Source organism: Dreissena polymorpha, chromosome 6 (assembly GCF_020536995.1).
Source record: "Dreissena polymorpha isolate Duluth1 chromosome 6, UMN_Dpol_1.0, whole genome shotgun sequence".
NCBI lineage: Eukaryota > Metazoa > Mollusca > Bivalvia > Myida > Dreissenidae > Dreissena > Dreissena polymorpha.
In genome coordinates, this window is record NC_068360.1 from 116,720,419 (window position 1) to 116,734,677 (window position 14,259).

At 34.5% G+C, this 14,259-nt stretch overlaps 1 protein-coding gene across 3 annotated transcripts in view; it reads right to left on the reverse strand.

Annotated features, from left to right (window-relative positions):
- Positions 1 to 854: 854 nt before the first annotated feature.
- LOC127833829 (uncharacterized) overlaps positions 855 to 14,259 on the reverse strand; it is a 22,366-nt gene continuing 8,961 nt past the window's right edge. For 2 of the 3 annotated variants that reach the window (XM_052359308.1, XM_052359307.1), the window contains exons 3-19: positions 14,076 to 14,240; positions 13,350 to 13,373; positions 12,934 to 13,208; positions 12,490 to 12,576; positions 11,858 to 12,223; positions 11,635 to 11,720; positions 11,263 to 11,329; positions 10,686 to 10,862; positions 10,383 to 10,549; positions 9,812 to 10,082; positions 6,545 to 6,712; positions 4,132 to 4,369; positions 3,708 to 3,898; positions 3,202 to 3,471; positions 2,687 to 2,786; positions 1,906 to 2,026; positions 855 to 1,347 (exon numbers count right to left, since the gene is read on the reverse strand). In XM_052359308.1, the coding sequence (XP_052215268.1) occupies positions 1,266 to 1,347; positions 1,906 to 2,026; positions 2,687 to 2,786; positions 3,202 to 3,471; positions 3,708 to 3,898; positions 4,132 to 4,369; positions 6,545 to 6,712; positions 9,812 to 10,082; positions 10,383 to 10,549; positions 10,686 to 10,862; positions 11,263 to 11,329; positions 11,635 to 11,720; positions 11,858 to 12,223; positions 12,490 to 12,576; positions 12,934 to 13,208; positions 13,350 to 13,373; positions 14,076 to 14,240 (2,855 nt within the window). In that variant the 3' untranslated portion in view covers positions 855 to 1,265. The remainder of the gene's footprint in view (positions 1,348 to 1,905; positions 2,027 to 2,686; positions 2,787 to 3,201; positions 3,472 to 3,707; positions 3,899 to 4,131; positions 4,370 to 6,544; positions 6,713 to 9,811; positions 10,083 to 10,382; positions 10,550 to 10,685; positions 10,863 to 11,262; positions 11,330 to 11,634; positions 11,721 to 11,857; positions 12,224 to 12,489; positions 12,577 to 12,933; positions 13,209 to 13,349; positions 13,374 to 14,075; positions 14,241 to 14,259) is intronic. The other variant, XM_052359310.1, reaches the window with a different exon arrangement.

The window sequence follows — 14,259 nt, forward strand, 5'->3', positions numbered from 1 at the left end:
CTTATGTGCTGACCTGAAGTACATATACGTATTTAACCTTTCCTTTTTATCTGTAAACACCCATGTCATATTGCAACCATTAATTTTAATTTAATATTTAACATTTGTTTCTTATATTTAAGGTAACCCGTATATGTTTTTAACGTATATTATTTATTTGAATACATATTACACAGGGCGTTTTTAAATTTGAATAAATAGTTGACCAGTCGAATTACATAATAATTCAGCAGCAAAACAACATTGATTCAAATCGTGTAACTATTTGGATCGAGTCTATTGTTTAGTATTCTAAATGAATTACCACGTGAGTTTATGTTTATATATGAGTTTATTCATACACATTATATTATAATTATGTCTACCTGTTTCATTCTCATATGTATTCGGTACTTTTATTATCGACTACGCCTGCGGAAAGCGGGGTATTTAAGTCTCATTAAAGCTATCGTGTGTGTATTTGCGTCCGAGCTTGACCAAGTTGTGATTCATTTATTCATAGTTCAGTTTTTACATAACACAAACGTTAACTAACATGAGGTCAAATGTCAAATTTTGCCATAAACGTCTTGCCCAAAATGTAACGTTGTCATTCATCATACAATCATAAAATACTATACATGCGGTTTCTATCGTTGATTACGAAAGCAATTTTGTTAAGAAAATTGGATAGTTAGGAGAAAATTCTCGACACATTTGACAAATACAAATAGTGGAAAAAGTTCGATATTCGACGGGTCCCAAAGAAGAAAATAAGCCTGATATAGATCGAGCACTGTAATGTATTAATTCTAGTCGATTGAATTACTGGATTGGAAGTTAAACCATGGAGTAAATCAAGCACAGTTGGGACGTCAAAGTCAATGATTTATTAACATTCGGTATCGCAATTGTTTTTACATATAACATGAATTTCGGATTCTATTAAATGTATTCACCAGATTTTATTTAAACAAAACATCCCGATTACACACAACATCTGATTAAAGAACAAAAAGATTGACAGTTAAAACATATGATACAGCTTTTTTAAACTCACATAGTTAAGTAATATGAATATACAAATATCTACAACTACGATGATTCCAAAATAGTATTTCATAGAAGAACATAAGATGAAAACATTATAGAAGAGTACAATAATGTAAAAGACACACGGATAGCAGTCAATGAAACTTCTGTGCTAATGTTAAGCATTACACGGTTGTACCAGCATATATCATAAATATATACGTGTGTTGATGTTCAATCCTCGTGTTTTTCTTCTAGTTGAATTTGGTTCTATATGCCGTCTTTGCTGGGAGCTCCGGACTGCCATAACGCTGTTGGAGAACATTCACCTTCATTCTTAAATTGATTTCAAGTCAGATATCATACACAATACTTAACAGTTGTTTAAACGGTAATTTTGAATGTGTGTTCTGTATGTCGATATATAATATGTTGATTATTAACGACAAATTTCTTTGAACATGTTGACAGACTGCTACAGTCCATTAATCAACATGGGAAGCAAGATGTGTTATGAAAATAAGTCGCTTCTTGTTTTTCACATTTTGTGTTGACAATTGATATATTTCAGTACAGCCATATCAAATCAATTCAAATCACTTGCCAAAATGTTCGAATTTACAGGAAGACGGGTATATATATATGCTTCTATACTGCATGAATGTAGCCATATTAATATGGTTTCGTCTCAATTCGAGTAATAATATTAATTGTATTTCCCATTTCCGAAAAATCGCATTTGAAACAAAATCAAGAAAAATATTGACATATTTTATAACAAACGCAATCAAAATGTAGTAACATTACTTTACTGTGGAAAGTGTTCTTCTATTGCAAAAATTTAACTTTTATCTTAATTTTATTGCATATCTTATAATACAAAAAAACTCTTACTTTGGGCTAATACACTTATAGACCATCACTATAATCACTGCGAGCACAAAAAGGACCGCAGTAACCATTCCTATGATCCATAGTTTGTCGTCACTTTTGACTTTTGCAGGAGGGCGACACTCTGGCAAATGTAAGTAGCCGACAATTGCATTAGCAATCGGTGTGCCAAATATAAAGTTGTCTCAAAGGTTACAAACTATATTGCATTCCATGTTTTCATTTTAAATGTTTTCCCTGATAATTAGATTTGATAATGCTAGTCGGCAATTGTAAGGCAAACTGTGTAAAAGTGCAATATGCATTCTTACCAACTTATTAAAATGAATCAAAAAATATAAATGTGTAAACATCGTGAATATCATGTTACGATTTCCTTACACCTGTCCATGAACCCATGCTGTAAAGGTCACATTTATACATCTAGTGACTAATTGCTATTACCAAACAAAAAGTTTGTTATGTTTTATCAAAATCTGAAAACGCTATCCAAGCTGCATGCTGAACGAATTCACATTTATTAGTATTTTTGCATCGTACTGAACAGTTATTTTTGAAAAAGAAGAAAACATACCATACAAACGAACAAACCGGTTTAGGGACAAGTGGAGAATCTCGCAATAATAAGAACGAAGGTTATTATACGATATTAGTTATCATGATCGTACAATGCCGGCTTTAAAATTACCTCTATTTTACGAGAATTCGGTTTGTGTATGCTGATGATTTGAACAACTTATTATCGCGAGTACTTTCAACAATTTTGTTGTCAAGATGTGTCTACCTTTTCCTGGTTTCCAAGCGAGAGGAGACCCCTGACACGTGAAGCAGTCCAGTTTATCACCTTCCATGTAGCATCGCCCCTCGTGAGCACAATATCCTGACTGCAGTTATAGCATACAATGACTTCGTAAAACCTTAAAATCTTATGTTGGTTTCGGTCCAATATTTAAGTTTGGCATTTGTCAATCACTTTTTAAACGATACATTTTGTGTATGTGTATTTGAATCATACTGGCAGATGTAAACGTCCAATAAACTAACCTTATTTAAAGAACAACCGAATGACTAATATCAATGATTTTAGATTTACTGATGAGTCTGTTTTATATATCACCACTTATCGAATATAACAATATTACATGTAGGTCTGAAAATTGGCATCATTCGAATTATTATACCTGTATGACCGGAACATATTCAGAATTTAAACTTAAAACTTATAGAATTAGAATAAACCGTTACATTCATGATAAGCACTTATATATGACGTACAGTTGAATAAACGGACAGTGTTACCTTTTGTTTGCATTGGATCAGGCCTGCTTGTTTTGTGCAACTCAAACACACCGAATTAAAAATAACGATGGAGTCTTCTTGGCTGAAAATCTCACGGTTGTTGCTAATGGAGATGAAGTAGCCGATTGTAAGGGTGTAAATGTCAAACTGAGCGAAACGCCGTTTTCTGTCCGGGTTTTGTGTTAAAGGACACAGTACTTGTGCAAACGTGTCCATCTTTGCCATTTGTATATCTGGATTGCCTCTTTGCACTTGGTTAGCTTGGTCTACCTATAGTTTGTGCATATTAAATCAACATAGCGCACTTACAATCAAAAATCGATAAAACCTAAGGCATTACGGTAGCCACAATCATCAGAAGTGCATGCTTTAGAAATGATGTGAAGTAACTATATAATTTCCAGTAATTTATCTCAATTCGTTAGATATTGCAAAAGTTACAATGTAAACAACTATCAATGTATGGATATTAAGTGTGTGGCCGGGAATATAAAATTCCTACCAACCTTTAATGGTACTAATTTACAAGAGAGATTGTATGATTCCACAAAATTTCGTCCAATAACCATGGTCTGTTCACAAGGTCTCTCAGCCAGATCGCACAGCCCATTGTCTGGTATGCCAATCATTTCTGGGGACTCACTGTACAGTTTGGAGCAATCCTCGCCTATATAGCTATTTTGACACTTACATTCGCCTGCAACCGAATCGATGTGATGCTGACATACATGTTGACGAAGAAATATATGTCTAGTTTTTTAATTCACAAAAGAGTTTAAACTATTAAACAATCTGTTTTGAATTTTTGTTAAATGATGATGCAAGATATATACATAAAAGCAAATATTTCTTTGCTATAATTAAAAACATATTATATCTTTTGAAACAAATTCACCTCTGCATGCGAATATACACATGATTAAAACATACCATTTACACAGTGTCCATTTTTGCTGCACTCGTTAGGGCAAGACGCATCTTTTATTCGTTTAAGCAGGTCTGAATCAAAGAACGAGTTATCGTTTGTACCATTCGTATGAATTTCCTGGACCATATAAACGTGTTCTAGTACATGTTGGGGCAGTGGTTGTCTGACCTCTACAAAGTGCAGGCATTTCTGCTTCAAGCCTTCAATATGTTGATGTACCCATTCGTGGGAATTTGTTACCTGAAAGTATCGATTGCTGTCATGTTTGTCCTTATATACGTTCAACATAACCAAGAAGTACATGTATTTTCACAATAAGAGATATTATGCACAGCGATAACTTTCTTTCTGCTAATGATTTTAATAATTGGCGAATCAGACTTAGCTGTAAAAGGGTTTTTGTTGCTGGGATATTTTCTTAAGGCTATAATCATACGCAAAACAATATAAACTATAACTAAACAAATGAAGAATATCTTGAAAATAACGAGTCAATATATTTACTGCAAAAAGTTATAAACGAAATGTGGAGTTCAAAAACGTGCCAAAAGAACACCAAAACATTCAATTTTTATTCAACAATTTACTTAACAGCGGGATCATTTCCATATTACAAATAGATTTATTATACATTAACTAAATCCATTGTCTTCAATGAAATACCTGTGCATATATTTAATATAAAGTCTGTGTTTTATCATGACATCTCACAGGTTGCACATTTGCACATCTTTTAATTTAGTATTAAACTCTAAACCATACAATTTATTTGCTCAAAGATTTGTCAGATCTACTAACCAAAGAGTAAGAAAATTATTTTATTGCTTGTGATGCCTATGTAGGTTTAAATCCACCTTCTTTACAAATGCATTAAGCAATTGTGTTGTGTGTTAAATTCAATTGCAATTCAATTGAAAAGAAAGACAAGTATCATCTACATATCGTCTTAACTTCAATATAAATTTAAATCTAAACAAAGTCAGAATTACAGAATGACAAGAGTCGGTTTACTATATGTTCAGTATTCGGGAGTATGCGCACTTACCTTAACGAACACACACGAAAAAACATAGATGATTGTCATACTATAAAAATGTTATTGGTTGCTTTTTCTACAGGAGTAAACATGTATTTAGATAACACGTCTTCAAATACATTATATTTATGTCGATGCACATAATTAAGCAATACGATTATAATGATACTATAGAACAGACATACGCAAAACTTTTATTTTTCGAATCGTAAAGCGTCAAAACATCATTGTGAAAATCTCAAACTCGTTATCTACTTTGCAAAATGCATCTTATTAGGTTTCTATATCTTTAAAACATTGATATTAATTGAGATGTACATTAAGCCATATGTACGGCTTCTACAAAGAAAGTTGTTTGCGGTTTTGATTTAAAGAAAATTTATATTATAAGTTATAATATGACAACACCTGTACATTTTTTTCTTCAAAACTCATGCTATATGAGAATTGTCAAATACTTCAAATAGATCAATAATAAATTGCACATATACATGTTGATCAGATTTTTTTGTACAAAGAATATTAATAAACAGTACAAGATACTCGTCGGTAAAAGGCTGATTGGAAGTTGTCATGCGTAAGATTACTTTTTTAAAGAACTTCTGATTTCGAAATTATTTTCAATGATGAACTAGAGAATGGGTCATATCACATGTATATAATAATTTTTGTGAACATGTTTTTAATTACGTTTTAAATCTTTTTTTATAATTTCAAAAACAAAGATGTGTGGCCATAAGGCTCAGATGTCCCCTTGTGCCACGTTTGTCTCCATACTCCACATTCGGAACAAAACAGACTCATCCTTGATCATAAAATAATGGAAGAAGACTCACACACAATATCATGTAGATAGCTGAACGCGTTTTGTAAAAGATTCTGGAAAGGTGTTGTTTTAGAGAAAATTGGTAAGTCAAAACCAGTAACTACGTCAAAACACAATGGACCGTAACGACACTTGAACATGATTTGCACTTTATGTAGATAGACTTTTACGAAAAAATAATGTAAATGGGATCAAGTATTTTTAGCACAAAAGTCCGGACAACTGTTAATGTAGATACAATTATTAAGTCCAAGGCTCTTAACTTGCCCAAAATAAATGGATCAGAACAAAATTCGAACTTTAGCTGTAAATCAAGTAGGTAGACTCAAATTCGAAATATCTAATAAATATATTTGAGCGTTAAAAAAAGGAAGGTAATTCCAGACGGACGGACGGACGGACTAACGGACTGACTGACGGACAGTCTTACTACTTTATGCCACCCTATCAAGGGTTAAACAACGAAAAGGCATTAATTGTATTATATTGAGAGATGTTTCCTTCATTAAGAATACTCTCATTGAACCATGATGGTATATGTTTTATTGTTTACCATAAAGTCCCTTGCACAGTCTTCATAATACGACCCCACGTCAAGTCCCGGAAGTCTTGAGCAGATCTGCACGATTGAAGTGTTCATTTCCCGCAGGCAAATGCTTCTTGCAGCATTCAAATCAATTGGTCCTTGCGTTACTTCACGACGAGGGCGTTTAATGTTTTTCTAACCGTTCATAAAAGGTATTAAATGACATATATTTTATATAACCGTATATATATATATATATATATATATATATATATATATATATATATATATATATATATATATATATAACCGTATATATATTTATATATATATATATATATATATATATATATATATATATATATATATATATATATATATATATATATATATATACATATATATATATAAATATATATATATATATATATATATATATATATATATATATATATCCTCTTATAATAGTATTGCAACTAAAAAAAACTATAGAAGAATAACAAATTCACTTCTGACTTGAATCCAAAACAAAAATCAAAGCGCTGTAGGCCTTTGGCTAGGTTTAGTGTGACGTAAAATGCATTTACGATGTTTTTTCCGAATTTCTCCCTTTGTCCGAATTTATACGGATTGACCCTAGCGGTTGAGTGCAGAAGGTCAGAGATTGTAAGACAAGACAATAGTTGTGTATATACTACAGTGTACATAGACGGTGGAGGACAACACGATACTGGTTGTGGGAACGATAACCTTTTGTTCAACTCTACAAATCTGGTAGAGGTTCGTCTACATAGGCGGTGAAGATATGCACCAACAACATGGCCGCAAAAAACTGTCATTGTTGGCGTCACATAAATAACTGTCAATAGCCTAAAATAGCTTTCTATTACATAATTAACAGATCATGAAAACACTCATACTTCCTTTGTAATGTGTATACAAAAGAAAATCCACTTAAGCCCAAGTCTCACTTTTGCCGGCAGAGCCCCGGTCCATCCCGATTTGCTAACGCCGGTCGACCGGCGAGGACCGGGATGATTCGTAGATTTTTTTTAATGCAGTCACACTATTTTCCGGTGCCACCCCGGTCAATAGCCCGGCAGAGTCCTGGTCAACCCGGACTGTCCACGGTTTATTCCGGTGAAGCCCCGGCAGAGCCCCGGTTGTCGCCGTTAGTGCCACGGTGAAAGCCGGCAGCGTCCCGGCATAGCCCCGGTTGTCGCCGGTAGTGCCCCGGTTGAGCCCCGGTGAAAGCAGGCAGAGCCCCGGTATACCGTAACAACGCCGGAACTCACCGTGTCTATACCGGCATCAGACTCCGGCAGAGCTACGGCAACGCCCCGGTTTTACCTCGGTCATCGCCGGTAATGCCCCGGCGGAGCCCCGGTGAATGCCGGTGGCGTCCCATCAGAGCGCCTGTTTTCTTATATACCGTAGCTATACCGGGACTCTAACGGCATTCACCGGGGCGTTGCCGTAGCTCTGCCGGGCTCTGTATGGGCCCCGGTGGAGCTACGGTGCCGTCTCGGTTGTTCCCGGTGCCGCACCGGTTGTTGCCTGTCCTTCCCGGCGACTCCCGGTTCTTCCCGGAGGTATTAAACATTTTAATACTTTCCCGGCGGAGCCCCGGTTTTCCCCGGTTCATCCCAGACGTACCCGGTGGAGCCCCGGTTCATCCCGGTAGAGCCCCGGTTCATCCCGGTAGATCCAGGATCACGCAAAGGTTCTCCCCCTGCATCATAGTGAGACTGGGCCTTTACCCTCATAAAGAACGGTATACAGATTGTGTACGTTGTCTTACGTAGAACTTTTCGCGCTCGATTTGCACGCTTGATCTGCGCAGTGAAATATCATATCCGGTAACTGCTTATATTTCCGAGAATGATCATAAATATATTTATTTTATTTTTTCATTTTCTTTTTTCTTGAATGTCTCGTTCACGCAAAATAAAATTACAATATCTTAAAATATGTTTATAAATACCAAATGTAATATCTTCAAAAAAATGTATTAGAAAAAAATTATTCTTACTGTCTCCGTAGACACTCGTATCTTTTCGGCCTAGACCGTCAAGTGAGGAACTTATTCTCGCGTGAATATGGAAACAATAATAAAAACTATGTCGTAGCCAATTCTTAGCAATTTTGCTTCAATAATATTTTTACACGTTTTATGACACGGTCATGTTATATAGTGATGTTCTGTATTTACAAGGCGGGTTATTGAGATCTGCGAAGAACTTCTTTAATTGCGCATGAATTACCGCCAAGTGCTAAATCGGACTCTTGGGAATTCAATCATTCGTGGGTTTTGGCAGCCAGCCAATTCTGACTGTCTCAGAAATTTGTATCATTGCTATGGCCTTAGGGCTACGCCCCAGGCCAATTATACATATTTTAACTGTCGAACTCTTTTCCTTGTTCATTATCGAGTTATCATCGACTTTGAAAGCGTGTCACTACACATTTAAAAGCTATTATAAACTTGTATTATTTCCATTCTTGCAGGATTTTAGTCTTTTTGTGTAGCTGCTAATGTTTGTACGCGTTATTTATATATGTTCAGTCCGTATTGTTTTTTAAGTATTGTACCACACTCATAAATGATGTCAACATAATTCAGCGCAATGGCAACTATTTAAACATAAAAGTTAGCGAATTACGACAGGTTCATAAACATAAATCAAGCAAAGTATTTGATTCTATTTTAGTCTAAGCCGTCGGTGATGTCCTTATCAATTGAACACAGTAAAAATACAAATGTTTAAGATTAGTGTAGAGGCTAATATATTGTTAACTATACCATGTGTGTTAGTTTAGTATCATATGAATCTTTATGATGCTTTTCATCGAGTGTGCACACTTCAATTATTTTATTGCACACGTTATCTGATGTATTTTGTTTAGAAGGACGTTTAAGTTTTAGCTTTTGGAATATACGATTATCAATCTGACCTCTTAAAATTATAAATACATCAACCAGTTATACTTTTTTTAAAGATTGATCTGTGTAGAAAACATGTCGATCATTTTGTTTAATGCACATACTTATCATATCCGACTTAGTGCAATGCGTTACAAATTTGACTTAAATAAGTTTCGAACCGCAACATGCAAAGGTTCTTGTTTCCTTTGTAAGAGTGTAGGTATCCAAAACGAGCTTGGATATAAGAGGCGCACATTTCTTTATTTTAATAAAGAAAACATACCAGTATTTAATAGCTTATACCGTTCTGTCGGACAAAACATTAGTTTATAATAAACTACAGAAAAGAATTGTTTTGGCATTCTTACCTTTGATTGACCAACTTCCAACTGAAATTCATGGCGTCTGTGAACATCTGCACTTCGTTTGTGGCGTCCGATATAGCACAGCCCGTGGCTCACATTCTTGTACAAGTTAATATTGCACCATTCCCGCGAATCTGGACTACAAGTGATTGTGTCACTGAGCGGACAGTCTTTCGTATAATCACAGTTGCACGTGCATAAGTTTAGCTTCTCGGACCAGCCTTGCAAGCTCTGCACGTATTTTTCGTTGAAGAGACTATCCTTTGCATCAATCCTAGAATACGCAAGTACAGATATTTGTTAAGTATATCTAGTTAATTGATATGTTTGTCTATAATATAACGCTTATGACTTTATTAAATGTTTACTTTCACATATTTGTAATTGATAAAAACAAAAAGTGAATAGGGTATAACATTTTTGTATGTTTACGTAGCATTTAAAACAAAATGCTTTAGGCCACAAAACAGCTTTTTTAACTAATCTTATAATTACATTTCATATTTCAACATATTGGTATTTTAATAAGACACATCGATTAACTGAATGCATTGTTGATAATGTTTATACATACTTCCAGCTTCCGGATGTTTTACATAAATCAACATCATTTTTAGAATCGTTGTCGAATTTTCCACACAGTCCGTCCGTTTTGTCAAAGTCACGAAGGCCAGGTTTTATATCAATCTGTAGAAAACTTCCTACATTTATAGTCATTTCTGCGCCAGTCGGAAGTAATATCTAAAATGATATATAAAACCAGCCTCATGAACATTTTATCATATACATTTGCGTATATTGTATGCATTTTTTTAAGATTTCATCACGTTTAACGGAGATACACTCTCTTGAATATTGTGTTTATTCATATTTTTACCTTGTATCTATATTGTCCATCTCTAAGAATTTTGCCAGCCATTACTCTATCGTCGCACCTAGTAAATGCTGTTTGATGATTTGCTAAGTCAAAAACGTACACGTCTCGACCAACACAGATAGCTACAGCGATATTACAATACCCATACCGCCCACATGATGTATGATTGGTATGAACCTTCAATAATGTACAAAGAAAGCCTGGTAATAATGTATTCGTTCATTGAGATATAATACTATGCATTATAAAACACATCACACGTGATAGTTAAGTATATTATGGTAGGGAAATATATAAGTTTTATATACAAAGTTTACTCCATTGAAATGCAAAATATCTTAATATCAAGGTTATCATAACATTATAAGTTGATATTTCATTGAAAAAAAAACAACATGAGGAACGCAATGGATGACGTTAAAAGTTTATAATATCTACCTCTGTAAAAAAATAAAATGTCGTACACAGCAATATCCAGTCCGCAAAACGGTGCAGCCCAAACAAACACAATACGTATTAGTTCATTCAAATGGTTTAGTAATGAACACAAACGATTGTGATTACTTAGTTCAATTACCTCAATATTGTACTCCTTATTTCGGTATAACATGAAAATTCCAGCCTCTTGGATTTGACATGAATCTCTGCATAATATAACTCATAAATGATATTGATGTGATGTAATTGTTCAGAAATCAAGCTTGCAGATTTTATATTATATTTATAATTACTAAACGTAACATTAACAAGCTAGCAACTCGAAGTATCGATAAGTAATAATAAGATACAAAGGCAAAACGCAGAAAGACACACAAGCGTTCACATAATTTAAGTTAGTCCCATTGATAAATTAGAATCGACTGTAAAAAGTCATACTCATATCCGTTTGTAAGATTTTATTGACGAATTTCTGTGAAATGATACTTTTGAAAGATACGATTACTGGTACCTTGCTTCAAAGGCTTTGACTTGTGGATCACCATGCGAATAGCACAAAGCATTGGAAACTGTTTTGTAATCAACCACGGATTGTATCTGACGTAAGACGAAGAATAGTAAGTATCTTACGTAAATAATGCACGAAATGTGTACTGTAATATATTTTCACGTGTGTAACGAAAGACATAACACAATTTAGAAGCTATATTATGTTCATAACTAAAACCATTTACCCGTATAGGATCCGGGACGTAGTCTGAAAATAATCTATTGCCAACTAAACTTCTTGTCCGAAAGAAAACATTGTACATTTTGCCAATTATGTTGTTTGACGTATGACCATGGAAAATTGCAATGGTAATGTTTTTGATTGTATCCACATCTTGTTTTCCAAATCTTGCTCCGCATATCCAGTTATTGTCTCGTTCTGTTGTTCTTATGCTCTGACTATTGCAGGACCCATAATCGACTGGGATGAAAAGCAAGAAGTCATAGGTACAATGTGTTAATTCTGTTCTACAACGGAACGGAACCGTAAGCCGAACACTTATGTTGACTTTTTCATTCCCCACAAGACGTATCTCAGGTTCCGAAAGTACCTACAACAATTTTTGACTATCGATAAACTACATAAACTTTGATAAGAAAGACATTCGTATACGTACGAGCTGGTACATATTTCGTATAACAGTACTGCACCAAGTTCGTATTTCAAGACAAAACTTAATTGACTATAGCGGAAGTCGTTGCTTAAGTTAGATTGGTTTTATGCATAAGATAGTGAACATGTTTAAACACTGAATATTAAATTTAAATCCGCAGTTACACGCGCTGATTCACCGCATATTTATAATACGTATAATACCTCAATTCCCAAAAATGTACTATCGCTGCTCATCGCAGGGCTGTACCGCCCATCCATCGAAGACTTGACGCGGACAGAACACATTATCTACAATCGGTAATGCATGCACATTTCTTAGTACACAGTACATTCGCGAAAACTAGAGCCGGATAACAAACATAGTGTATGTAAAAATTAATCGAGTTCTTGGATTGCACACAATAGTTTGTTGTTCACTAATTTAAGTTGTGGTTTTTTTCATCATGCAAGCGCTGATTCTTGCTTTCTAACTGACTTTATGTTTGAGATTTTAATTAACGTATGGATGCCTCTTAAACATTAAAGTACTGTTCAATGTATGTATTCGTCTTACTAAGTCATTGAATATCTTAAATCGTTATACCACGTGTAACTTTGAATAAGTATATAAAAGTATGTAGGTGTTATCTCCATAGAAATACATACACGAAAACCTAATGTATCGATCCCGTTGCTAATAAGAGTGCTTTCCGTTAATTTTGTTTCATCGACGAACTGTTTGTCAACGCTTTTGTTTGACGTCGTCGTTTGTAGGTGTTTAATTTTTCCACTGGTGTCCGTTATCGTCCATTCGACTGTGTACAACAACTTTGTGTCATCGGGTTTTACAGTAAAGTTACATGTACACTCAAGCATGAGAGCTTCAGTAGTACGAACTTCGATCTTTGGTTTTATGTAAGTCACGTTTGGTACAGGATCGACTTTTTGCAGAAGAGAAAAATCAAATAGAGAAAATCACATACGCGTACCAGTTAAACGATATACGATTAAATGAATGCTGATTGTTATATCGCATAACATCGTGATTAATAATATTGTATAATTAAAATTAAACAACCTACCAACACCGGAAGCATTCAACGGAGCTGGAAAACAATAAAAATAACGCATATTATCAACATGTAAGCACCATCTGACAACACTATAAAATATATTTCCATAATGTGTGTAAATAACCCCATAGAAACTGCCTGAAACAGGTGTATACATTTTGCTGCATTTTAAAAATGCGACATGAGCGTCAAATGAAGTTTGCATCAATTATATCAAAATGAAATGGAAAGCATCCATTCACATAATCAGTCCGAGTGCGAAAAAAATGTAATTGTTTCTAGAATTTCCATGTGTCCATCTACTCGTGATGACAATCGGTTGAACAATGTCCAAGATTTACAGATCAACAATACAATTGGATAAGTGTTAAATAGTCTTTTGTAAAGAGATCCTTTATCACAATTTGTAAATGTAAAATATGAATAACGATTGTTTAATACTTTGTAAATGTCAGTACAAAGCAATTTGTTTAAATCAAACATTCTATACGGATGCACGCATTGGCAAAGATGTGTTTTAAAAAGCCACATGCAGGATTACAGTATGACATTTACACACATAAATATCTGCATCGCGTTCTTAGAAACCGTATCTATCTGGACATCAAGGAGAACTGCAAGTTGGTTAATCGACAGCCGTGTTAAGAGATAATTTTTTAAAAGACAAGAAACAACAGACACATTATGAGATCACAAATAGCGATCTTTGACATAACAGTACACATATGAACTCACAAGTGCAATATGCCTCGTCGCTTGCGTCAGTAGGAGGAAGATAAAATCTGTAGTCGTTTGCCGAACAACGTTTCACTTTGATCTGTTTTGAGAATGTGCAATCAGATCCATCCGCAAAGCAAACAGTGTTTGTGGATATCGTGTTCGTTCCAGGTAGCGCTCTACCTGCCATTCGAAATATACT